This window comes from Ranitomeya variabilis, chromosome 4, assembly GCF_051348905.1.
Source record: "Ranitomeya variabilis isolate aRanVar5 chromosome 4, aRanVar5.hap1, whole genome shotgun sequence".
Classification (NCBI taxonomy): Eukaryota; Metazoa; Chordata; class Amphibia; order Anura; family Dendrobatidae; genus Ranitomeya; species Ranitomeya variabilis.
In genome coordinates this window covers 51926780-51954184 of record NC_135235.1, presented here as the reverse complement: position 1 = coordinate 51954184, position 27405 = coordinate 51926780, and the positions used below count along the sequence as shown (strand labels likewise).

The window sequence follows — 27405 nt, the reverse complement described above, 5'->3', positions numbered from 1 at the left end:
ACAGTATGGTTACTAGCTAATTATCTGTTGGACACCGTTTTCAATTCTATTTCATATAGAAAGCCATTAGTGACTTTATAATTTCTTGCCTTAAGTACCGTGTACAGATATTAGGAACTTTAACAAATATTGTATACTGAAGCACATAAGTTCATATTCACATCAATTCACACTATGTAAAACAATAAACATGCTGGATCAGTGTGTACAAATTAGAAATTAGTGAGGGCCCAACAACCAGAAAACACTTTGAACAAGTTGATTTCATCCTTTAGCCAATGTTTGGTTTAAGAGGTTATCCCATCTTAACAAAATCTTTTCACTTGCCCTATAAATATAGCATAATAAATATAAATATAGGGATCCCGAAAGATTGTGTACCCATCGTAGCCGGTCATTCAACTGAATACCTAACATATAATATTACATTTTTACTGGCCATTAGAGGGGAACTCAAGGTCAGTGATAGCTCTCCTGGCAATAAGGGGATTTTAGAAGTTTAAACCATAACCATTAGCTGATAACTGGACCTGCCAAAACTAAAAGCGGGGTTTATCACAGCAAGACAATTACTTCAACGGACCTGCTGTGACTTCATGCAAGGGCCAATCTCTGCAACCGCACAGGTCCCACCGGCCCATCACTTCTCCTGAGTACAGATACAGGTATTGGAAGTGTCATTGCCTATAAACATCTCTCTAGGCCTCTACACATTACACTCTCTACAGCTTCTACTCTGGACAACGTACTCTCTCCCTGATCTACAGCCAAGGCTTATCATCAGCACATTTTCGCTCCCTTTTCTCTGTTATCTTTACAAGGATCAAAAAGAATAGGATGTATGAAAATAGCAAAATACTTATACTCGCCTGGTTAATCCCCCCTCTTTCATGTGATCTAGCACCACCTGGATGAACTATTTTTGTTGGCAGTCCTTCAGTGAAGATGTTTCTACTTCCTGCATGTGTTTGCTGCAGTCAATCACTGGAAACAGCAGTGATGGTAGCAAAGTTGGCATATGACCACTGAGGCTTGTAGGTATTCGGCATATCATCCTTGCGGTGATTGGCTGCAGTGGTCAGGTGCCAAGTAGAAGGTAATGTTTTCTCATCTTTTACTATTTTTGCAGAACTCATGCTGACATCTCCAGATAATTTTTTTTATATATCTAAGGACAGCTAGGAATATCTGAATCAGATTACTAAGTTATGAATGACTGACCCGTCCCGTACAGGATGGACAATTGATTTGCTGATGGTCTCTGCTGCTGAAGCAGCTGTCTTTTTTAGGGGTGAGGTTTCTTACGCAGTGACGGGCATCTTTGCTGGGGTTGGTGGGGCATTTGGATATGCTCCCCTTGACAGCCACATCCTAACTTGTCCTTTTTATTAGATTCCTAACTCCGTTGGATATCCCTTTGTTGAAGCTATATGTAGAAGTGTGAGTCCATCCCCACTTCTTGCACGCTGTATAGCTCCGGTGAATGGGGGTGTCTCACATTTCCCAAACTCTGTGTGAGACCATGTAAGCAGACAAGTATCCCTACATGGCCGCTGTTGTATCCTATCATCCTGCTCTTGGATCTTTGCATAGTTGGTCACTTTAACCCCTCAGATTCCTTAGATCAACAGGAAAGTTTTAATCGGCGTGAATTTTTTTTAAGTTTTCTGTTGCCCAAATCCTAAATGTGTCCTATGATGTGGTGCATTTTACAGTCTGAAAAAAATGAGCTAATACATCTAGGGCACCAAAATAGTCCCGTGCGAGGCAACCAATAGCGTAAAGGCTTCCCTGTGCACAATGATTTATCACTGGCAGAAAAACCTACCGCAGATTAGATTCAAAGAATTGTTATTACGTACCTGTACTGCACGGGGAATTGTATTCAGTCACGGCTTGTTCATCTAAAATTGGTAGAAACATAAGATGCAGATGACCAAAGGTAAAAAAACATGATACAAGCTCAAGAGGTTGTCCGGTCACAAGATATTGATGAACTACTCTTAGGATAGGTCTACAATATTAGATCAGTGGGGGCATGACAGAAGACCCCCACCAATCACCAGCTAGCAGTTCAGCACTGTTCGGAATAAAAAATTGACTGGAGTTACAGAGGTCGTAGAGTGACTGCTGCTATGCATTCAACAGTGCTGCACACCAACTCCGTACAATGTGCATATCTGGTCACCGCCGGAGCTACAGGCAGCTGATCACTGATGGTGCGACTGTTTGGGAACCGCACCGAACTGCACAATGTGTGCTGTCAGGACTCTGAGGTACCGGGAGCGGGTGGGCACTTGATTGCAAGTATGCGATTTGCATACATGTGCGCGCGGTCTCACTCAATGCAAGTGTATTGAGAGATGATGAAAACAGTTGAGTGGGAATGTGGAGTATACATATCGCATGCTTGTGATCACATGACCATCTGCTTCCCGTGCCGGCATTGAGAATCCTCACAGTGCGCAGTGTGCGCTATATGAGTATTCACAAGTTTGCAGTCACATATAGTGATGTCAGACCTGTACCCCAAGGCCAGACTACTCTTTTAAGGAAGAGAAAAAAAGAGTCCCCAAAGGTGGACAAATCCCTTGAGTTTAATTTTCCCAAAGATAAAAAAAAAATCACCAAAATAAGCAGAGTCATTAAAATTTTTAATTTAGGTCTTATTTACTACACACCTGAGGCATAGATGTCATAAATCTTCACTTTTGCAGCTTGCAGATTGCTTATGTTTATTTCTTGCTTGATGGAGAATCTTAAATGCTCAACTTCATGGGTGAGCTGTGGATGAAAGAAAAACTGAAAGAACTGGACATGTGCACAGATGTATAATGGCTGCTATGTGGCCACAATTGTATTTGAACTTTTATTATCAAAAACTAAAAATGCAAAACTAATGGCATGGAGTATGATAACTCTACCCAACTTAGATCAATCATTTGGTGGCTAAGATGCAGATACTGTTCAAGAAAATCAGGGGTAATGCACAATATGCTGCAAATCTGCCATTGAAGAGGAAAAAGTTAAGATCTACAACTTGCTGCGCAACTGATGGGTTCTACACAGCAGGAATTTGGATGGTACACCAAGATCCTACTTAAATCATGCCAACTGTGGTCAACTTTACAGTAGCATTCAAAGATAAGCTAAGGCATTTCGGAAACTTTATTCCACCAACATTTTTACCATAGCCAAAAAATCAGTGACGGCAGATTGCTGGGTCCGCAACTACTCCTAATAATGGAGGAACCATTTCTCCCATGTCAATGGAGTGTGCATGCGTGATTACAACCTTCTATAGGAGTTGTGCTAATGCATGTGCACTATTGCTCTCATAGATCTAGAAAAGTGAAAGAATCAGTGCTCAGTGCTCACGTATCGACATCCCAGAGAGACTTGGAACCAGATTTTGGGGATTGATAGGTGGCCCAGAGTTCAAACTTCTATTCATTATACAACCCCAATTCCAAAAAACTTTGGACACTGTGTGAGAAAACATTCCTCTCCCAAAACTCCAGTAATTGGTCTTCTCGCTTCCCAGACTTTTACAGACTGTTGTAGAAAGAAAATGAGATGCTACACATTGGAGAACAGTTTTGAGATGTGTTGCTGTATCAATTTCTAAATTAGCTTTTTTTTTCCAAAATGAAATAGAAAAATATCTAACGTTCACCTTCTGATCTGTGTTCTCTGTTATGTTGTGAATGAACTACGATTTTCCATTTAATTGCATTTACTGTACGTTTTCTTTACATTTTACACAGCGTCCCAACTTGTTTGGAAATGAAGTTGTACATCTATTTCCTATCTTGCAGATAAGTGATAATGCTGGCGAGATAACTTCTTAAATGTATTAGATAGCGATGAGTGTCTTGCCATGCAAATACTGTATAAAGATTAATGCAACTACTTGAAGGTGACTCTCAAAAATAGTGAGGATATTATCATAAGAACATGAACATCCATGATATATAAAATTACATGATTAAAAACTGACTAGCTGAATCCTTCTAAACTCTAAATGTAGAAACAGGAGGTCAATTTTCCCTGTATGAGTCATAAGTCACTGCAAAAATCCCTGGCAGGGGAGTAGGGAGCAGCTGGGTCAGGAGGTGAAGAGGGGAATGATAAATGCAGGGAGAAGGGACTTCCTATTTCTACAAAGAGCAGAGAAAAAAGAAGAATTAGCTGGGTAGAAAGGCAAAATGAGCAATTGTAAGTACACTGCACTATATAATGATTACAATTTATTAAGATAATACAAACTTTGATGGGAGGACGAATGCTTCTTTAATACAGATATGGATATGGAAAATTAGAGAAAATATCTAATTAGAGAAAATATCTGTTATATTTTTTAGAATTGTGATTGTACATTGACATAATAAAGAATTCAAATTATAGTCTGAATACAGTAGAGATAGACAATTGATTAAATAAATGAATTTGACTTATTAGGGAAAGGCCTCACAAAATAAGAAAACACTGTAAGTCACATTACCTTCTCCAAGTAAATTGTAACTTTATCAGGTGCGATCTCTGTTCTTTCAACAATAGGATTGTTTTTCAACTAAAATAAATAAGGTAAATGGCTGAGAAATAATTATAATGCCATTGTTTCGAACTTTTATAAATCAAAAATAATGTAATTAGGTAAAATGTAAGGTTAAAATAACAATATAAAATAAAAATAAAAAACAAACAAACAAAATGTATTTCTTATGTTTGAAAGTATGGTAGGTGGCTGAGGCAATAGGCTTGAATAGAGGTAGTCAGCAAGTATATTCCACTGAGCTAACACTTGTGACACTTTTCCCTTGCAATTGTCTGCTGGCAATCACTTCAGCAGCTCTCACATTGCCGTACAGCACATATCTGCAGTTCGGATCTGAGACAGTCACCTCATTTGACAGTAGCTCTTGTTTGGCGAATTGCACACTTTTACAACAACCTATTGACTAGACTTCCTGCATGGCTGCCAGTCTGCATGTTTCTCCTTTTTTCTTGTTCCCTGTAACATGGGTGGCGTAGACAAGCATACAAATCCTAACTCCATTTACAGCAAACAGCCATTAATCAAGTTCAAACTTCACTACTGCTGCTTAGTGGTACCCTGCCTGGGCTTTTTAGAGCTGGAGGATTTCTTCCACATAATGTATTAATTCATGCCACACCAATCCCTTGCATAATACATGCAGCACTGCAAGTTCTTTAATTCCTAATCAATTTGGAACATCTTTCAACTGCCATGTGCCACCGCAAGAAATGTTACTCCATTCAGAAATTAACTTATTGGATGCAATCTGAACTTTGCCTGATTTTCTAAAAGTTTCTGGAGTTAGCCAGGACTGATGTAAAATGCCAAAAATGGCAACATATTTGTGTGATGGACCTGCACCTCATCAACCCACCTGATTTCACTATTACGTCAGGAGGATCACGTAATGTAGTCTCCCCACTATCACCAACGTGATGTTTTATCCCCCCAAGACACGTAAGGTCAGCTTCATACAGTTTTACACAGACACCCCCTGTCCACATGGGCCCAGGTAGGCATGGGGAGTGAGAGGATGTGACTCACACAGCCACTGACGGAGCACCACACTCGCCCACAACCCTGACAGGTTGAGAGGCCCCTTTCACAATCACCAGTGAAAAAGCCCCTGGTCAACCCGGCAGGACTGCCATCAGTTCCTTGTTAAATAGGCCCGATCCAAGAACGGGATTATATTGAGGAAGAAACCAGCCCTGGTAGCATGGAAAGTTAAGACGATAAATGGAAGTGTGGATGGAGATAAAAGAGCAGCCCAAGGTTAAAGTAAATATTTAATCGCCTTAAGGCCACACTAGATAATACACTATATACACAATGGTTATGCATATACAATGAAAAGATATGCAAATACGGGTGACGTACAATAGATATAAGCAGATAGATCGAGTATACTACCGGTTTCATTTTCGACCATGTGTGTGCTGGGCAGCAGGGGGGCATAGTCTTCCAGCTGGTTCTTAGTCCCTTCATAGCATGTTACTCAACACGGCCCCCTCTTTTGAGAGACCAGCAAGCATACCAGAAAGTGGCCACATGGCCTTACACTAGCCTTTATCCCTTTTGGGTCAATACCCTCCTGCCCTCTGGGCTGAACCAAAATCCCCTCCCCTTGATTCTAGCAACTGAAAATTCCAAAACTTAAGATGGGTCATAACTAGGGTTGAGCGACTTTCATTTTTTTAAGATCGAGTCGGGTTTTGCAAAACCCGACTTTGTCCAGAGTCGAGTCGAGTGCAGTCGGCCGATTATCGCTAAAAGTCGGGGATCGACCGAAACACGAAACCCAATGCAAGTCAATGGGGAAGCATAGTCGGCAGTGAGTGGAGGCCAGGAAAACACCTACAGTGCCCATTTTAATGCCAAAAACATCCATTCTTGTTTCTGAAGCTTGTCAATCTTAATTAACTTTATAATAATGGTTGGGCATTGGAAATTGGGGGTCATTTGGCAAAAGTTGTGGGGGGTAGGGCTGGTTCAAGGTTTTAGTGGGCCCAGGAAACGTGGACTACGTCACGGCGGTGGAGCAGTGAGAGGTAAGTATTTCAACTTTGCAAGTGCTGTGATCCTACAGTATTTCAACTTTGCAAGTGCTGTGATCCTGAGCAAGCAGGGAGGCCCACTTGTTCGCATTAGCACTGGCATAGGGCCCCTCAAAGTACGGCGGTGTGTTTGCATGGCGGGGGCGCCTCCCACCGGCAGCGACACTTTTGCGCACTCTGAGGGGCCCTGTGCCAGTGACGTCGCCAACGAGTATGCCCCCCCACCTGATGAAGGAACCTGCACTTTCATCTGCACCTTCCTCTTTGTCCCTGTGTAAGGTGGTATAACATGCGGGAAGGGGAGCCTTACTTTCAGCAGGGTCAGATTCTGGCTGTGTAGAGTGCAAGGGGAATGTAGTGGTCTGGGTCAATGTACCAGCAGACTCATCTAGCAGTGGCTGGGCAATGGGCAGGATGAGGAGGAAACACAGATATAGGGCCAAAGAATAAAGTAGGCTAAATGCAGTTCAAAATTGGTAACAGGACTAAACAGGCGGCATTGCTTTGTTCAGTGGAGTAGCAAACCCAGGAGCAGCAGACACTGTTTTAAGGGCCCAACCACACTAGTAGGACAAATGCAGTTTAATATCTGCTACTATAGGCCAAAAGCCTAAAGACTGAAGCTCAGCTTTATACAGTTGAGGACAACACCAGGGAGCGGCAGACACCGTTAGTAGGCCGTAACCAAAGTTGAAGGCCAAATGCAGTTTAATATCTGCTACTATAGGCCAAAAGCCTAAAGACTGAAGCTCAGCTTTATACAGTTGAGGACAACACCAGGGAGCGGCAGACACCGTTAGTAGGCCGTAACCAAAGTTGAAGGCCAAATGCAGTTTAATATCTGATACTTTAGGCCGAAAGCCTAAAGACTGAAGCTCAGCTTTATACAGTTGAGGACAACACCAGGGAGCGGCAAACAGAGTTATTAGGCCCCAACCACCAATTTTTTTTAAAAAAGCACTTAATGAGAGCCAGGAGGTTGAAGCTCAGATTTATTCACTTGAGGACGACACCAGGGAGCGGCAGACACCGTTGGTAGGCCCTAAACACCATTTAAAAAAAAAACAAACACTTAATGAGAGCCAGAAGGTTGAAGCTCAGATTTATACAGTTGAGGACAACACCAGGGAGCGGCAGACACCGTTAGTAGGCCGTAACCAAAGTTGAAGGCCAAATGCAGTTTAATATCTGATACTATAGGCCGAAAGCCTAAAGACTGAAGCTCAGCTTTATACAGTTGAGGACAACACCAGGGAGCGGCAGACACCGTTAGTAGGCCGTAACCAAAGTTGAAGGCCAAATGCAGTTTAATATCTGATACTATAGGCCGAAAGCCTAAAGACTGAAGCTCAGCTTTATACAGTTGAGGACAACACCAGGGAGCGGCAAACAGAGTTATTAGGCCCCAACCACCATTTTTTTTTAAAAAAGCACTTAATGAGAGCCAGAAGGTTGAAGCTCAGATTTGTACAGTTGAGGACGACACCAGGGAGCGGCAGACACCGTTAGTAGGCCCTAACCACCATTTTTTTTTAAAAAAACACTTAATGAGAGCCAGAAGGTTGAAGCTCAGATTTATACAGTTGAGGACAACACCAGGGAGCGGCAGACACCGTTAGTAGGCCGTAACCACCAATTTTTTAAAAAACAGCACTTATTGAGAGCCAGAAGGTTGAAGCTCAGATTTATTCACTTGAGAACGACACCAGGGAGCGGCACACACCGTTAGTAGGCCCTAACCACCATTTTTTTTTTAAAAACACTTAATGAGAGCCAGAAGGTTGAAGCTCAGATTTATACAGTTGAGGACAACACCAGGGAGCGGCAGACACCGTTAGTAGGCCGTAACCACCAATTTTTTGTTAAAAAAGCACTTAATGACAGCCAGAAGGTTGAAGCTCAGCTTTATACAGTTGAGGACAACACCAGGGAGCGGCAGACACCGTTAGTAGGCCGTAACCAAAGTTGAAGGCCAAATGCAGTTTAACCCCTTCATGACCCAGCCTATTTTGGCCTTAATGACCTTGCCATTTTTTGCAATTCTGACCAGTGTCCCTTTATGAGGTAATAACTCAGGAACGCTTCAACGGATACTTGCGGTTCTGAGATTGTTTTTTCGTGACATATTGGGCTTCATGTTAGTGGTAAATTTAGGTCGATAATTTCTGAGTTTATTTGTGAAAAAAACGGAAATTTGGCGAAAATTTTGAAAATTTCGCAATTTTCACATTTTGAATTTTTATTCTGTTAAACCAGAGAGTTATGTGACAGAAAATAGTTAATAAATAACATTTCCCACATGTCTACTTTACATCAGCACAATTTTGGAAAGAAATTTTTTTTTTGCTAGGAAGTTATAAGGGTTAAAATTTGACCAGTGATTTCTCATTTTTACAACAAAATTTACAAAACCATTTTTTTTAGGGACCACCTCACATTTGAAGTCAGTTTGAGGGTTCTATATGGCTGAAAATACCCAAAAGTGACACCATTCTAAAAACTGCACTCCTCAAGGTGCTCAAAACCACATTCAAGAAGTTTATTAACCCTTCAGGTGTTTCACAACAGCAGAAGCAACATGGAAGGAAAAAGTGAACATTTAACTTTTTAGTCACAAAAATGATCTTTTAGCAACAATTTTTTTATTTTCCCAAGGGTAAAAGGAGAAACTGGACCACAAAAGTTGTTGTCCAATTTGTCCTGAGTACGTTGATACCTCATATGTGGGGGTAAACCACTGTTTGTGGGCACGGCAGGGCTCGGAAGCGAAGGAGCGCCATTTGACTTTTTCAATGAAAAATTGGCTCCAATCTTTAGCGGACACCATGTCGCGTTTGGAGAGCCCCCGTGTGCCTAAACATTGGAGCTCCCCCACAAGTGACCCCATTTTGGAAACTAGACGCCCCAAGGAACTTATCTAGATGCATAGTGAGCACTTTAATCCCCCAGGTGCTTCACAAATTGATCCGTAAAAATGAAAAAGTACTTTTTTTTCACAAAAAATTTTTTTAGCCTCAATTTTTTCATTTTCACATGGGCAACAGGATAAAATGGATCCTAAAATTTGTTGGGCAATTTCTCCTGAGTACGCCGATACCTCATATGTGGGGGTAAACCACTGTTTGGGTGCACGGCAAGGCTCGGAAGGGAAGGCGCGCCATTTGACTTTTTGAATGGAAAATTAGCTCCAATCGTTAGTGGACACCATGTTGCGTTCGGAGAGCCCCTGTGTGCCTAAACATTAGAGCTCCCCTACAAGTGACCCCATTTTGGAAACTAGACCCCCCCAAGGAACTAATCTAGATGTATAGTGAGCACTTAAAACCCCCAGGTGCTTCACAGAAGTTTATAACGCAGAGCCATGAAAATAAAAAAATATTTTTCTTTCCTCAAAAATGATTTTTAGCCCGGAGTTTTTTTGTCTTCCCAAGGATAATAGGAGAAATTGGACCCCAAATGTTGTTGTCCAGTTTGTCCTGAGTACGATGATACTCCATATGTGGGGGTAAACCACTGTTTGGGCGCACGGCAGGGCTCGGAAGGGAAGGCACGCCATTTGGCTTTTTGAATGGAAAATTAGCTCCAATCATTAGCGGACACCATGTCGCGTTTGGAGAGCCCCTGTGTGCCTAAACATTGGAGCTCCCACACAAGTGACCCCATTTTGGAAACTAGACCTCCCAAGGAACTAATCTAGATGTGTGGTGAGAACTTTGAACCTTCAAGTGCTTCACAGAAGTTTATAACGCAGAGCCATGAAAATATAAAATTATTTTTCTTTTCTCAAAAATTAGTTTTTAACCCACAATTTTTTATTTTCCCAAGGGTAACAGGAGAAATTGGACCCCAAAAGTCGTTGTGCAGTTTCTCCTGAGTACGCTGATACCCCATATGTGGGGGTAAACCACTGTTTTGGCACACGTCGGGGAGCGGAAGGGAAGTAGTGACGTTTTGAAATGCAGACTTTAATGGAATTCTCTGCGGGCGTCACGTTGCGTTTGCAGAGCCCCTGATGTGCCTAAACAGTAGGAACTCCCCACAATTGACCCCACTTTGGAAACTAGATGCCCAAGGGAACTTATCTAGATGTGTGGTGAGCACTTTGAACCCCCAAGTGCTTCACAGAAGTTTATAACGCAGAGACGTGAAAATAAAAAATGTGTTTTCTTTCCTCAAAAATATTTTTTTAGCCCAGAATTTTTTAATTTTCCCAAGGGTAACAGGAAAAATTTGACCCCAAAAGTTGTTGTCCAGTTTCTCCTGAGTACGCTGATACCCCATATGTGGGGGTAAACCACTGTTTGGGCACATGGCGGGGCTCGGAAGGGAAGTAGTGACGATTTGGAATGCAGACTTTGATGGAATGGTCTGCGGGAATCATGTTATGTTTGCAGAGCCCCTGATGTGCCTAAACAGTAGAACCCCCCCACAAGTGACCCCATTTTGGAAACTAGACCCCCCAAGGAACTTATCTAGATGTGTGGTGAGCACGTTCAACCCCCAAGTGCTTCACAGAAGTTTACAACGCAGAGCCGTGAAAATAAAAAATCATTTTTCTTTCCTCAAAAAAGATGTTTTAGCAAGCAATTGTTTATTTTCACAAGGGTAACAGGAGAAATTGGACCCCAATATTTGTTGCCCAGTTTGTTGTGAGTACGCTGGTACCCCATATGTGGGGGTAAACCACTGTTTGGGCGCACGTCAGGGCTCGGAAGGGAAGTAGTGACATTTGAAATGCCGACTTTGATGGAATGGTCTGCGGGCGTCACGTTGCATTTGCAGAGCCCCTGATGTGCCTAAACAGTAGAAACACCCCACAAGTGACCCCATTTTGGAAACTAGACCCCAAAAGGATCTTATCTAGATGTGTGGTGAGCACTTTCAACCCCCAAGTGTTTCACATAAGTTTATAACGTAGAGCCGTGAAAATAAAAAATAATTGTTCTTTCCTCAAAATTATGTTTTAGCAAGTAATTTTTTATTTTTGCAAGGGTAACAGGAGAAATTGGACCCCAATAGTTGTTGCCCAGTTTGTCCTGAGTACGCTGGTATCCCATATGTGGGGGTAAACCACTGTTTGGGCGCACGTCGGGGCTTGGAAGGGAGGGCGCACCATTTGACTTTTTGAACGCAAGATTGGCTGGAATCATTGGTGGCGCCATGTTGCGTTTGGAGACCCCTGATGTGCCTAAACAGTGGAAACCCCTCAATTCTAACTTCAACACTAACCCCAACACACCCCTAACCCTAATCCCAACTGTAGCCATAACCCTAATCACAACCCTAACCCCAACACACCCCTAACCACAACCCTAACCCCAACACACCCGTAACCCTAAATCCAACCCTAATCCTAACCCTAATCCCAACCCTACCCACAACTGTAACCCCAACACAACCCTAACCCTATCCTTAACCCTAACCACAAGCCTAATCTTAACCCTATTTCCAACCCTAGCCCTAATTCCAACCCTAAGGGTACCGTCTCACATAACGATTTACCAACGATCACGACCAGCGATACGACCTGGCCGTGATCGTTGGAAAGTCATTGTGTGGTCGCTGGGGAGCTGTCACACAGACCGCTCTCCAGCGACCAACGATGCCAAGGTCCCGGGTAACCAGGGTAAACATCGGGTTACTGAGCGCAGGTCCGCGCTTAGTAACCCGATGTTTACCGTGGTTACCAGCGTAAAAGTAAAAAAAAAAACGTACATACTCACATTTTGGTGTCCTTCAGGTCCCTTGCCGTCTGCTTCCCGCTCTGACTGAGCGCCGCCGTACAGTGAGAGCACAGCACAGCGGTGACGTCACCGCTGCGCTCTGCTCTCACTTGCCGGCCGGCAGACAGTCAGAGCGGGAAGCAGACGGCAAGGGACCTGAAGGACACCGAAATGTGAGTATGTACGTTTTTTTTTTTTTTTTTTTAACTTTTACGCTGGTAACCACGGTAAACATCGAGTTACTAAGCGCGGCCCTGCGCTTAGTAACCCGATGTTTACCCTGGTTACAAGTGAACGCATCGCTGGATAGCTGTCACACACAACGATCCAGCGATGACAGCGGGAGATCCAGCGACGAAAGAAAGTTCCAAACGATCTGCTACGACGTACGATTCTCAGCAGGGTCCCTGATCGCTGCTGCGTGTCAGACACAGCGATATCGTATGGATATCCCTGGAACGTCACAGATCGTACCGTCGTAGCGATCAAAGTGCCACTGTGAGACGGTACCCTAACTCTAATTCCAACCCTAACCCTAAGGCTATGTGCCCACTTTGCGGATTCGTGTGAGATTTTTCCGCACCATTTTTGAAAAATCCGCAGGTAAAAGGCACTGCGTTTTACCTACGGATTTACAGCGGATTTCCAGTGTTTTTTTGTGCGGATTTCACCTGCGGATTCCTATTGAGGAACAGGTGTAAAACGCTGCGGAATCCGCACAAAATTGACATGCTGCGGAAAATACACAGCGTTTCCGCACGGTATTTTCCGCACCATGGGCACAGCAGATTTGGTTTTCCATAGGTGTACATGGTACTGTAAACCTGATGGAAAACTGCTACGAATTCGCAGCGGCCAATCCGCTGCGGATCCGCGGCCAATCCGCTGCGGATACGCTGCGGATCCGCGGCCGATCCGCTGCGGATCCGCGGCCGATACGCTGCGGATTCGCAGCCAAATCCGCATTGTGTGCACATGCCCTAACCCTACCCCTAACCCTAACCCTACCCCTAATTCTAACCCTAATTCTAACCCTAGTTCTAACCCTAACCCTAGCAGAAAAAAAAAATATATATTTTATTTATTTTTATTATTGTCCCTATGGGGGTGATAAAGGGGGGTCATTTACTTTTTTTTCATTTTGATCACTGCGATAGGCTATATCGCAGTGATCAAAATACTTCTGAAATGAATCTGCCAGCCGGCAGACTCTGCGGGCGCAGTGCGCATGCGCCCGCCATATTGGAAGATGGCGGCGCCCATGGAGAAGCCGGACGGACATCGGGAGGCCCGGTAAGTATGAAGGGGGGGTGATCGGATCACGGGGGGGGGACCGGAGCACAGGGGGGGGGGGACCGGAGCACAGGGAGGGGGCACCGGAGCACGGGGGCAGCGGACAGAACGAATTAGGGGGGCGGACCGCGCACCGGAGCACTGGGGGGGCGATCGGTGGGGTGGGGTGGGGGCAGATTAGGTTTTCCAGCCATGGCCGATGATATTGCAGCATCGGCCATGGCTGGATTGTAATATTTCACCGTTTTTTTTGGTGAAATATTACAAATCGCTCTGATTGGCAGTTTCACTTTCAACAGCCAATCAGAGCGATCGTAGCCACGGGGGGGTGAAGCCACCCCCCCTGGGCTGAAGCACCACTCCCCCTGTTCCTGGAGATCGGGTGAAATTGGAGTTAACCCTTTCACCCGATCTGCAGGAGCGCGATCCCTCCATGACGCATACGCTGCGTCACAGGTCGGGAAGGCACCGACTTTCATGACGCAGCGTATGCGTCAAAGGTCGGGAAGGGGTTAATATCTGATACTATAGGCCGAAAGCCTAAAGACTGAAGCTCAGCTTTATACAGTTGAGGACAACACCAGGGAGCGGCAGACACCGTTAGTAGGCCGTAACCAAAGTTGAAGGCCAAATGCAGTTTAATATCTGATACTTTAGGCCGAAAGCCTAAAGACTGAAGCTCAGCTTTATACAGTTGAGGACAACACCAGGGAGCGGCAAACAGAGTTATTAGGCCCCAACCACCAATTTTTTAAAAAAACAGCACTTATTGAGAGCCAGAAGGTTGAAGCTCAGATTTATTCAGTTGAGGACAACACCAGGGAGCGGCAGACACCGTTAGTAGGCCGTAACCACCAAGTTTTTTAAAAAACAGCACTTAATGAGAGCCAGAAGGTTGAAGCTCAGATTTAGACAGTGGAGGACAATTTGAATTAGGGACTGCAGACAGACTTAGTAGGCTGTCCCCTGTGGACCATGCATCCACCACATTAACCCATTGCGCCGTAATGGACACGTAACCTTCCGTGGCCATGCCTACAGGTCCATGCGTCTGTTGTCAGGTGCACCTTTGTATTCACAGATTGCCAGAGTGCATGGACAATGCGGTCTTTTACATGCTGTTGGAGGGTTGGGATGGCTTTTCTCGCAAAAGAAGTGTCGACTGGTTAGCTTGTAGCGTGGTACAGCGTAGTCCATCATGGCTTTATTAATATTAAATAAAATATATAAATAGGCTCAATGCAGTTTTAAATAGGTTACATGGATACACAGGCAGCATTGTGGTCAGTGGAGGAGGATTGCAAGGAGGGACCGCAGACAGGCTAACGAAGGCCTAAAATAACAAAAAATAGGCTCAAGGCAGTTTTAAATCGGTTACATGGATACACAGGCAGCATTGTGGTCAGCGGAGGAGGAGGATTGCAAGGAGGGACCGCAGACAGGCTAATGAAGGCCTAAAATAACAAAAAATAGGCTCAAGGCAGTTTTAAATCGGTTACATGAATACACAGGCAGCATTGTGGTCAGCGGAGGAGGAGGATTGCAAGGAGGGACCGCAGACAGGCTAACGAAGGCCTAAAATAACCAAAAATAGGCTCAAGGCAGTTTTAAATCGGTTACATGGATACACAGGCAGCATTGTGGTCAGTGGAGGAGGATTGCAAGGAGGGACCGCAGACAGGCTAACGAAGGCCTAAAATAACTAAAAATAGGCTCAAGGCAGTTTTAAATCGGTTACATGGATACACAGGCAGCATTGTGGTCAGCGGAGGAGGAGGATTGCAAGGAGGGACCGCAGACAGGCTAACGAAGGCCTAAAATAACCAAAAATAGGCTCAAGGCAGTTTTAAATCGGTTACATGGATACACAGGCAGCATTGTGGTCAGTGGAGGAGGATTGCAAGGAGGGACCGCAGACAGGCTAACGAAGGTCTAAAATAACAAAAAATAGGCTCAAGGCAGTTTTAAATCGGTTACATGGATACACAGGCAGCATTGTGGTCAGCGGAGGAGGAGGATTGCAAGGAGGGACCGCAGACAGGCTAACGAAGGCCTAAAATAACCAAAAATAGGCTCAAGGCAGTTTTAAATCGGTTACATGGATACACAGGCAGCATTGTGGTCAGTGGAGGAGGATTGCAAGGAGGGACCGCAGACAGGCTAACGAAGGCCTAAAATAACTAAAAATAGGCTCAAGGCAGTTTTAAATCAGTTACATGGATACACAGGCAGCATTGTGGTCAGTGGAGGAGGATTGCAAGGAGGGACCGCAGACAGGCTAACGAAGGCCTAAAATAACAAAAAATAGGCTTAAGGCAGTTTTAAATTGGTTACATGGATACACAGGCAGCATTGTGGTCAGCGGAGGAGGAGGATTGCAAGGAGTGTCTGACACAGTTAGTACTCACAAAAAATAAATAGATGTTAATGTCTCGCAAAACAACAAAAAAACAAAAAGTGTGGCCAGTGGCGTAACTACAAAGTTATGGGCCCCGGTGCGAAGTTCCAAATGGGCCCCCCCCGCCATAAAATTCAATGTAACCCCCATAGAATACAATGCAGCCCCCCTCATAGTATAATGCAGCCCCTCCATACAGGGGCAGTGAGAAAGACATGAGCAAATGGTGAGGAGGGGGCAGGGGAGAGGGCACAAGGGGGCAAGGAAGACAGGCACAAGGGGACACATGGGGGCTAGGAGGCAGGGGAGAAGGTTACAAGGGGACTAGTGGGCAAGGGAGACTGACACAAGGGGACAATGGAGACTGACACAAGGGGCACACGGGGACAAGTGGGCAAGGGAGACTGACACAAAGGGCACACGGGGACTAGTGGACAAGGGAGACTGGCACACGGGGACACAGGGACTAGTGGGCAAGGGAGACTGACACACGGGGAATAGTGGGCAAGGGAGACTGATACAAGGGGACTAATGGGCAATGGAGACTGACACAAGGGGACACACGGGGACAAGCACAAGGGGACAAGGGAGACAGGCACAAGGGGACACACAGGAACTAGTGGGAAAGAGACTGACACAAGGGGACAAGGGATACAAGCACAAGGGGACACACAGGGACAAGTGGGAAAGGGAGACTGACACACAGGGACTAGTGGGCAAAGGAGACTGACACAAGCACAAGGGGACAAAGGAGACTGACACAAGCACAAGGGGACATAGGAGACAGGCACATGGGGACACACAGGGACTAATGGGCAAGGGAGACTGGCACATGGGGACACAAGCATAAGGGAAACAGGCTCAAGGGGACACACGGCCCCCTGACCTGCCAGAGCAGCTTGCAGCTGCGACCGTGGTAGTTACGCCGCTGCCTCACACACACACATACTACAGATATCACACACACACTACAGATATCACACACACACACATCATACTACAGATATCACACACACACACACCAGTTATCACACACACACTACAGATATCACACACACACATACTACAGATAACACACACACACTACAGATATCACACACACATCATATTACAGATATCACACACATACTAGTTATCACACACACTACAGATCACACACACACATCATACTACAGATATCACACACACATACTACAGTTATCACACACACACACTACAGATATCACACACACACACACTACAGATATCACACACACACACACACACACACACACACACACACACACACACACACACACACACACACACACACACACACATACTACAGAAATCACACACACACATACTACAGATATCACACACACACACACCAGAGATACCAGCTCATATACACAACTCACAATCTCCTCTCTGGTACAGGGGTGGCTGATGTAAACCGGCTGCAGCTCCTCAGCTTCTCCTGACTAAAGCGGCTCTGTCCCGCACCTCCCCCCTGCTCTCGCCTTCTGTCCCGGGGTTATTTTGGCTTTCTCTTAAATACGATCTCATTCAGACGTACATGAGATGTATGAGGGGGGAAAATACAGACTGAGAAGCTGTCTCATCGTGGTGACTGGAGCTGCTTTCTGTCTCTCACGTGCCCCGGCTGCTCCCTTCCCCTAGATATGCCTCGGACTGTTGCCATGCAGGAGGAATCTCCTGATTTGCAACATGGTGTTGGGTGCCAGCACAGCCCGCACAGTGGTCTATCTAGCACAGCCCGCACAGTGGTCTATCCAGCACAGCCCGCACAGTGGTCTATCCAGCACAGCCCGCACAGTGGTCTATCCAGCACAGCCCGCACAGTGGTCTATCCAGCACAGCCCGCACAGTGGTCTATCCAGCACAGCCCGCACAGTGGTCTATCCAGCACAGCCCGCACAGTGGTATATCCAGCACAGCCCGCACAGTGGTATATACAGCACAGCCCGCATCTCTCGCCCCCCCGAGAATGCCCCCACAGTCCAGTAAAAAAAAAAAAAAAACACTCTCCTTACCTTTCCTCTTGCCAGCGTTGCTTCCTGCTCCGGTCTCAGGCTCGGCTGCAGTCTGCCCGGGACACAGCAGGTGCGCGATGATATGACGTCATCGCGCACCAGCAGTGTCAGAGGCAGAGCGGGGAATGATGGGAAAGGGAGCGTCTGTGGACACTCTCTCCTCCGTCGTTGCATTCAACTGTACCGGCTTCATAGACGCCGGTATAGTTGAATGCGACGGCAGGGGGGGTGAGTCGGTGGCGGCGGGGGGAGGCGGATCGAGCGGCCCATGACTGGCACCGGCTCTTCTGGCATTTGCCAGAAGTGCCCGATGGCCAGTCCGGCCCTGCTCTGACCTGCCGGCCCCGGGCCCCTGACCTGCCGGGCCCAGTCGCAATGGCGACCGCTACAACTGCGGTGGTTACGCCCCTGTCCATACTGTACAATGGCCACACATAGTGCTCCATACTGTACAATGGCCACACATGATGCTCCATACTGTACAATGGCCACACATGATATTGCCTACAGTATAATGGCCACACATAGTTACTCCTACACACGCGGCTGAGCTCCGTACACATTGCACATGCGGCTCCCCCCCGTACACCTCGTACACACCCGGCTCCGCTCCGTACACCTTGCACACACGGCTACGCTCCGTACACCTCATACACACGCGGCTACGCTCCGTATACATCGTACACACCCGGCTACACTCCGTACACCTCGTACACATGGCTCCGCTCCGTACACCTCGTACACACCCGGCTCCGCTCCGTACACTTCATACACACCCAGCTCTGCCTTGTACACCTCATATACACACGGCTCCGCACCATACACCTCATACACACATGGCACTGCTCCATACACCGCATACACACCCAGCTCCGCTCCGTACACCTCGTACATACCCAGCTCCGCTCCGTACACCTCGTACACACCCAGCTCCGTTCCGTACACCTCGTACACACCCGGCTCCACTCCGTACACCTCGTACACACCCGGCTCCGCTCCGTACACCTCGTACACACCCAGCTCCGCTCCGTACACCTCTTACACACCCACCTCCGCCTTGTACACCGGATACACACCCAGCTCCGCTCCGTACACCAAATACACACCCAGCTCCGCTCCATACACCGCATACACACCCAGCTCCGCTCCGAACACCTCGTACACACCCAGCTCCGCTCCGTACACCTCGTACACACCCAGCTCCGCTCCGTACACCTCGTACACACCCGGCTCCGCTCCGTACACCTCGTACACACGCGGCTCCGTTCCGTACACCTCATACACACACGGCTCTGCTCCGTATACCTCATACACACGGCTACGCTCCGTACACCTTGCACACACGGCTCCGCTCTGTACACCTCATACACACGCGGCTACGCTCCGTACACATCGTACACACCCGGCTACACTCCGTACACCTCGTACACATGGCTCCGCTCCGTACACCTCGTACACACCCGGCTCCGCTCTGTACACTTCATACACACCCAGCTCTGCCTTGTACACCTCATACACACACGGCTCCGCACCATACACCTCATACACACATGGCTCCGCTCCATACACCGCATACACACCCAGCTCCGCTCCGTACACCTCGTACACACCCAGCTCTGCTCCGTACACCTCGTACACACCCAGCTCCGCTCCGTACACCTCGTACACACCCGGCTCCACTCCGTACACCTCGTACACACCCGGCTCCGCTCCGGACACCTCGTACACACCCAGCTCCGCTCCGTACACCTCTTACACACCCACCTCCGCCTTGTACACCGGATACACACCCAGCTCCGCTCCGTACACCAAATACACACCCAGCTCCGCTCCATACACCGCATACACACCCAGCTCCGCTCCGTACACCTCGTACACACCCAGCTCCGCTCCGTACACCTCGTACACACCCAGCTCCGCTCCGTACACCTCGTACACACCCGGCTCTGCTCCGTACACCTTGTACACACGCGGCTCCGCTCCGCTGACACTGAAAGGAAAATCAGGCCCAATGTTACACACTAGGTTTTCTGTGCCCCAATAATTTGAGACAGATGGCACACACAGGACCAGCACTCAAGCAGAAATGCCAATCTTAATCTTCCACTATTTTTTTTTTTTCTGGGAGAATTTAAAAAAAAACAAAAAAAAAAAACAATATTGCACACTAGGTTTTCTGTGGCACACAATGAGAGACAGATATTCACACACAGGACTGGCACAGAGGCAGACTTGCCAATCTTTATCTCCCAGACTCCCACTATTAATTTTTTTTTTTACAGGGAGAATTTACCCCCCCCCCCAAAAAAAAAAATGGCCCAGTATTACACAGTGGTTTTCGGTGGCACACAATGAGGGACAGATGCCACACACAGGACTGGCACAGAGGCAGACTTGCCAATCTTTATCTCCCAGACTCCCACTATTATTTTTTTTTTTTACAGGGAGAATTTATCCCTCCAAAAAAATGGCCCAGTATTACACAGTGGTTTTCGGTGGCACACAATTAGAGACAGATGCCACACACAGCAATGGCACAGAGGCAGACTTGCCAATCTTTATCTCCCAGACTCCCACTATTAATTTTTTTATTTTACAGGGAGAATTTACCCCCCAAAAAAGAATGGCCCAGTATTACACAGTGGTTTTCGGTGGCACACAATGAGAGACAGATGCCACACACAGGACTGGCACAGAGGCAGACTTGACAATCTTTATCTCCCAGACTCCCACTATTAATTTTTTTTTTTACAGGGAGAATTTACACCCCCCCAAAAAAATGGCCCAGTATTACACAGTGGTTTTCGGTGGCACACAATGAGGGACAGATGCCACACACAGGACTGGCACAGAGGCAGACTTGCCAATATTTATCTCCCAGACTCCCACTATTATTTTTTTTTTTACAGGGAGAATTTACCCCCCCAAAAAAATGGCTCAGTATTACACAGTGGTTTTCGGTGGCACACAATTAGAGACAGATGCCACACACAGCAATGGCACAGAGGCAGACTTGCCAATCTTTATCTCCCAGACTCCCACTATTAATTTTTTTTTTTACAGGGAGAATTTACCCCCCAAAAAAGAATGGCCCAGTATTACACAGTGGTTTTCGGTGGCACACAATGAGAGACAGATGCCACACACAGGACTGGCACAGAGGCAGACTTGCCAATCTTTATCTCCCAGACTCCCACTATTAATTTTTTTTTTCTACAGGGAGAATTTACCCCCCCCCCAAAAAAAAAATGGCCCAGTATTACACAGTGGTTTTCGGTGGCACACAATGAGGGACAGATGCCACACACAGGACTGGCACAGAGGCAGACTTGCCAATCTTTATCTCCCAGACTCCCACTATTATTTTTTTTTTTTACAGGGAGAATTTACCTCCCCCAAAAAATGGCCCAGTATTACACAGTGGTTTTCGGTGGCACACAATTAGAGACAGATGCCACACACAGGACTGGCACAGAGGCAGACTTGCCAATCTTTATCTCCCAGACTCCCACTATTAATTTTTTCTTTACAGGGAGAATTTACCCCCCAAAAAAAGAATGGCCCAGTATTACACAGTGGTTTTCGGTGGCACACAATGAGAGACAGATGCCACACACAGGACTGGCACAGAGGCAGACTTGACAATCTTTATCTCCCAGACTCCCACTATTAATTTTTTTTTTTACAGGGAGAATTTACACCCCCCCAAAAAAATGGCCCATTATTACACAGTGGTTTTCGGTGGCACACAATGAGGGACAGATGCCACACACAGGACTGGCACAGAGGCAGACTTGCCAATATTTATCTCCCAGACTCCCACTATTATTTTTTTTTTTACAGGGAGAATTTACCCCCCCCCAAAAAAAAAATGGCCCAGTATTACACAGTGGCTTTCGGTGGCACACAATGAGGGACAGATGCCACACACAGGACTGGCACAGAGGCAGACTTGCCAATCTTTATCTCCCAGACTCCCACTATTATTTTTTTTTTTACAGGGAGAATTTACCCCCCCCCAAAAAATGGCCCAGTATTACACAGTGGTTTTCGGTGGCACACAATTAGAGACAGATGCCACACACAGCAATGGCACAGAGGCAGACTTGCCAATCTTTATCTCCCAGACTCCCACTATTAATTTTTTTATTTTACAGGGAGAATTTACCCCCCAAAAAAGAATGGCCCAGTATTACACAGTGGTTTTCGGTGGCACACAATGAGAGACAGATGCCACACACAGGACTGGCACAGAGGCAGACTTGCCAATCTTTATCTCCCAGACTCCCACTATTAATTTTTTTTTTACAGGGAGAATTTACACCCCCCCAAAAAAATGGCCCAGTATTACACAGTGGTTTTCGGTGGCACACAATGAGGGACAGATGCCACACACAGGACTGGCACAGAGGCAGACTTGCCAATATTTATCTCCCAGACTCCCACTATTATTTTTTTTTTTACAGGGAGAATTTACCCCCCCAAAAAAATGGCTCAGTATTACACAGTGGTTTTCGGTGGCACACAATTAGAGACAGATGCCACACACAGCAATGGCACAGAGGCAGACTTGCCAATCTTTATCTCCCAGACTCCCACTATTAATTTTTTTTTTACAGGGAGAATTTACCCCCAAAAAAAGAATGGCCCAGTATTACACAGTGGTTTTCGGTGGCACACAATGAGAGACAGATGCCACACACAGGACTGGCACAGAGGCAGACTTGCCAATCTTTATCTCCCAGACTCCCACTATTAATTTTTTTTTTTTACAGGGAGAATTTACCCCCCCCCCCAAAAAAAATGGCCCAGTATTACACAGTGGTTTTCGGTGGCACACAATGAGGGACAGATGCCACACACAGGACTGGCACAGAGGCAGACTTGCCAATCTTTATCTCCCAGACTCCCACTATTATTTTTTTTTTTACAGGGAGAATTTACCTCCCCCAAAAAATGGCCCAGTATTACACAGTGGTTTTCGGTGGCACACAATTAGAGACAGATGCCACACACAGGACTGGCACAGAGGCAGACTTGCCAATCTTTATCTCCCAGACTCCCACTATTAATTTTTTCTTTACAGGGAGAATTTACCCCCCAAAAAAAGAATGGCCCAGTATTACACAGTGGTTTTCGGTGGCACACAATGAGAGACAGATGCCACACACAGGACTGGCACAGAGGCAGACTTGCCAATCTTTATCTCCCAGACTCCCACTATTATTTTTTTTTTATAGGGAGAATTTACCCCCAAAAAAAGAATGGCCCAGTATTACACAGTGGTTTTCGGTGGCACACAATTAGAGACAGATGCCACACACAGCAATGGCACAGAGGCAGACTTGCCAATCTTTATCTCCCAGACTCCCACTATTAATTTTTTTTTACAGGGAGAATTTACCCCCCCCCCAAAAAAATGGCCCAGTATTACACAGTGGCTTTCGGTGGCACACAATGAGGGACAGATGCCACACACAGGACTGGCACAGAGGCAGACTTGCCAATCTTTATCTCCCAGACTCCCACTATTATTTTTTTTTTACAGGGAGAATTTACCCCCCAAAAAAAATGGCCCAGTATTACACAGTGGTTTTCGGTGGCACACAATTAGAGACAGATGCCACACACAGCAATGGCACAGAGGCAGACTTGCCAATCTTTATCTCCCAGACTCCCACTATTAATTTTTTTTTTTACAGGGAGAATTTACCCCCCCCAAAAAAAAATGGCCCAGTATTACACAGTGGTTTTCGGTGGCACACAATGAGAGACAGATGCCACACACAGGACTGGCACAGAGGCAGACTTGCCAATCTTTATCTCCCAGACTCCCACTATTATTTTTTTTTTTACAGGGAGAATTTACCCCCCCAAAAAAGAATGGCCCAGTATTACACACTGGTTTTCGGTGGCACACGATGAGAGACAGATGCCACACACAGGACTGGCACAGAGGCAGACTTGCCAATCTTTATCTCCCAGACTCCCACTATTAATTTTTTTTTTACAGGGAGAATTTACCCCCCCAAAAAAGAATGGCCCAGTATTACACAGTGGTTTTCGGTGGCACACAATGAGAGACAGATGCCACACACAGGACTGGCACAGAGGCAGACTTGCCAATCTTTATCTCCCAGACTCCCACTATTAATTTTTTTTTTACAGGGAGAATTTACCCAAACAAAAAAGAATGGCCCAGTATTACACAGTGGTTTTCGGTGGCACACAATTAGAGACAGATGCCACACACAGCAATGGCACAGAGGCAGACTTGCCAATCTTTATCTCCCAGACTCCCAGTATTAATTTTTTTTTTTACAGGGAGAATTTACCCCCCAAAAAAAGAATGGCCCAGTATTACACAGTGGTTTTCGGTGGCAAACAATGAGAGACAGATGCCACACACAGGACTGGCAAAGAGGCAGACTTGCCAATCTTTATCTCCCAGACTCCCACTATTAATTTTTTTTTTTACAGGGAGAATTTACCCCCCAAAAAAAGAATGGCCCAGTATTACACACTGGTTTTCGGTGGCACACAATGAGAGACAGATGCCACACACAGGACTGGCACAGAGGCAGACTTGCCAATCTTTATCTCCCAGACTCCCACTATTAATTTTTTTTACAGGGAGAACTTACCCCCCCCAAAAAAAAATGGCCCAGTATTACACAGTGGTTTTCGGTGGCACACAATGAGAGACAGATGCCACACACAGGACTGGCAGAGGCAGACTTGCCAATCTTTATCTCCCAGACTCCCACTATTATTTTTTTTTTACAGGGAGAATTTACCCAAACAAAAAAGAATGGCCCAGTATTACACAGTGGTTTTCGGTGGCACACAATTAGAGACAGATGCCACACTGTTATGATCCCAATGGTAGAGGATCTCAGGGTTTTCAACAAAGTCTGCAAACATAAAAAACCAGCTCATAGGGAGGTGGTAACTGAGCTGACCGCATACCTGATCCTAGCCCACAACTAATAGCAGCCGGGGAACGTACCTACGTTGGTTCTAGACGTCTCGCGCCAGCCGGAGAACTAACTAACCCTTTCAGAGAAAATCAGACCTCACTTGCCTCAAGAGAAAGGTACCCCAAAGTAGATACAGGCCCCCAACAAATAATAACGGTGAGGTAAGAAGAAAGGACAAACGTAAGTATGAACTAGATTCAGCAAAGAGAGGCCCACTATATAATACCAGAAATATAGAAAGCGGACTTATGCGGTCAGCGAAAAACCCTACAAAAATATCCACGCTGAATATCCAAGAACCCCCGCACCGACTAACGGTGTGGGGGGAGAATATCAGCCCCCTAAGAGCTTCCAGCAAAAACAGGAATCACATTATGAACAAGCTGGACAAAAAACTGAACAATACAAATGAACAAAAATAAGAAAGCAGGACTTAGCTTATCTTGCAAAAATCAGGACCAGTAGACAGGAGCAACCAGACAAGGACTGATTACATTGATGCCAGGCACTGGACTAAGAATCCAGGAAGTTTAAATAGGAACACCCAGGGTCTAACGAACCAGGTGACTAAAAACCTGGGGAAAGAATATCCAAGTGCCATACCGCTAGTGACCACAAGAGGGAGCCAAAAAGTATAGTTCACAACAGTACCCCCCCTTTAAGGAGGGGTCACCGAACCCTCACTACGACCACCAGGGCGATCAGGATGGGCAGCGTGAAAGGCACGAACCAAATCGGCCACATGAACATCAGAAGCGACCACCCAGGAATTATCCTCCTGACCATAGCCCTTCCATTTGACCAGATACTGAAGCCTCCGTCTAGAGAGATGAGAATCTAAGATCTTCTCCACCACGTACTCCAACTCGCCCTCAACCAAGACCGGAGCAGGAGGGTCAACAGCAGGAACCACAGGCACAATGTACCGCCGCAACAAAGACCTATGGAACACATTGTGAATGGCAAACGACACAGGAAGATCCAAACGAAAAGACACCGGATTAAGGACCTCCAAAATTCTATAAGGACCAATAAAGCGAGGCTTAAACTTAGGAGAGGAAACCTTCAGATGGACATACGGAGAAGACAACCAAACCAAATCCCCAACACGAAGTCGGGGACCCACACCGCGGCGGCGGTTGGCAAAACGCTGAGCCTTCTCCTGTGACAACTTCAAATTGTCCACCACATGATTCCAAGTCCGCTGCAACCTATCAACCATGGAATCCACCCCAGGACAGTCAGAAGGCTCAACATGACCTGAGGAGAAACGAGGATGAAAACCAGAGTTGCAGAAAAATGGCGAAACCAAAGTAGCGGAACTAGCCCGATTATTGAGGGCAAACTCAGCCAATGGCAAGAAGGTCACCCAATCATCCTGATCCGCAGAAACAAAACATCTCAAATAAGCCTCCAGCGTCTGATTAGTTTGCTCCGTTTGGCCATTAGTCTGAGGATGAAAGGCAGACGAGAACGACAGATCAATGCCCATCTTAGCACAAAAGGATCGCCAGAATCTGGACACAAACTGGGATCCTCTGTCAGACACGATATTCTCAGGAATGCCGTGCAAACGAACCACATTCTGAAAAAACAAAGGAACCAGATCGGAAGAGGAAGGCAACTTAGGCAAGGGCACCAAATGGACCATCTTGGAAAAACGATCACACACCACCCAGATAACAGACATTCCCTGAGACACCGGAAGATCTGAAATGAAATCCATGGAAATGTGTGTCCAAGGCCTCTTCGGGACGGGCAAGGGCAAAAGCAACCCACTGGCACGAGAACAGCAAGGCTTAGCCCGAGCACAAGTCCCACAGGACTGCACAAAAGAACGCACATCCCGTGACAAGGAAGGCCACCAAAAGGACCTAGCCACCAGATCTCTGGTGCCAAAAATTCCCGGATGACCTGCCAACACCGAGGAATGAACCTCGGAAATGACTCTGCTGGTCCACCTATCAGGAACAAACAGTCTGTCAGGTGGACAAGAGTCAGGTCTACCAGCCTGAAATCTCTGCAACACACGTCGCAAATCAGGAGAAATGGCCGACAAGATTACTCCCTCTTTAAGAATACCAGCCGGCTCTGAGACTCCAGGAGAGTCAGGCACAAAGCTCCTAGAGAGAGCATCAGCCTTCACATTTTTCGAACCAGGCAGGTATGAGACCACAAAGTCAAAACGGGAGAAAAACAATGACCAACGAGCCTGTCTAGGATTCAGGCGTTTAGCAGACTCGAGATACATCAGATTTTTGTGATCAGTCAAGACCACCACACGATGCTTAGCTCCCTCGAGCCAATGACGCCACTCCTCAAATGCCCACTTCATGGCCAACAACTCCCGATTACCAACATCATAGTTCCGCTCAGCA

General features: G+C 46.3%; 1 protein-coding gene across 1 annotated transcript in view; it reads right to left on the bottom strand.

Annotated features, from left to right (window-relative positions):
• LOC143769711 (alpha-2-macroglobulin-like protein 1) overlaps window positions 1-27405 on the bottom strand; it is a 135897-nt gene that overhangs the window by 564 nt on the left and 107928 nt on the right. Inside the window, exons 33-35 of the mRNA XM_077258497.1 lie at window positions 4505-4573; window positions 2682-2784; window positions 1863-1904 (exon numbers count right to left, since the gene is read on the bottom strand). Of these exons, the coding sequence (XP_077114612.1) occupies window positions 1863-1904; window positions 2682-2784; window positions 4505-4573 (214 nt within the window). The remainder of the gene's footprint in view (window positions 1-1862; window positions 1905-2681; window positions 2785-4504; window positions 4574-27405) is intronic.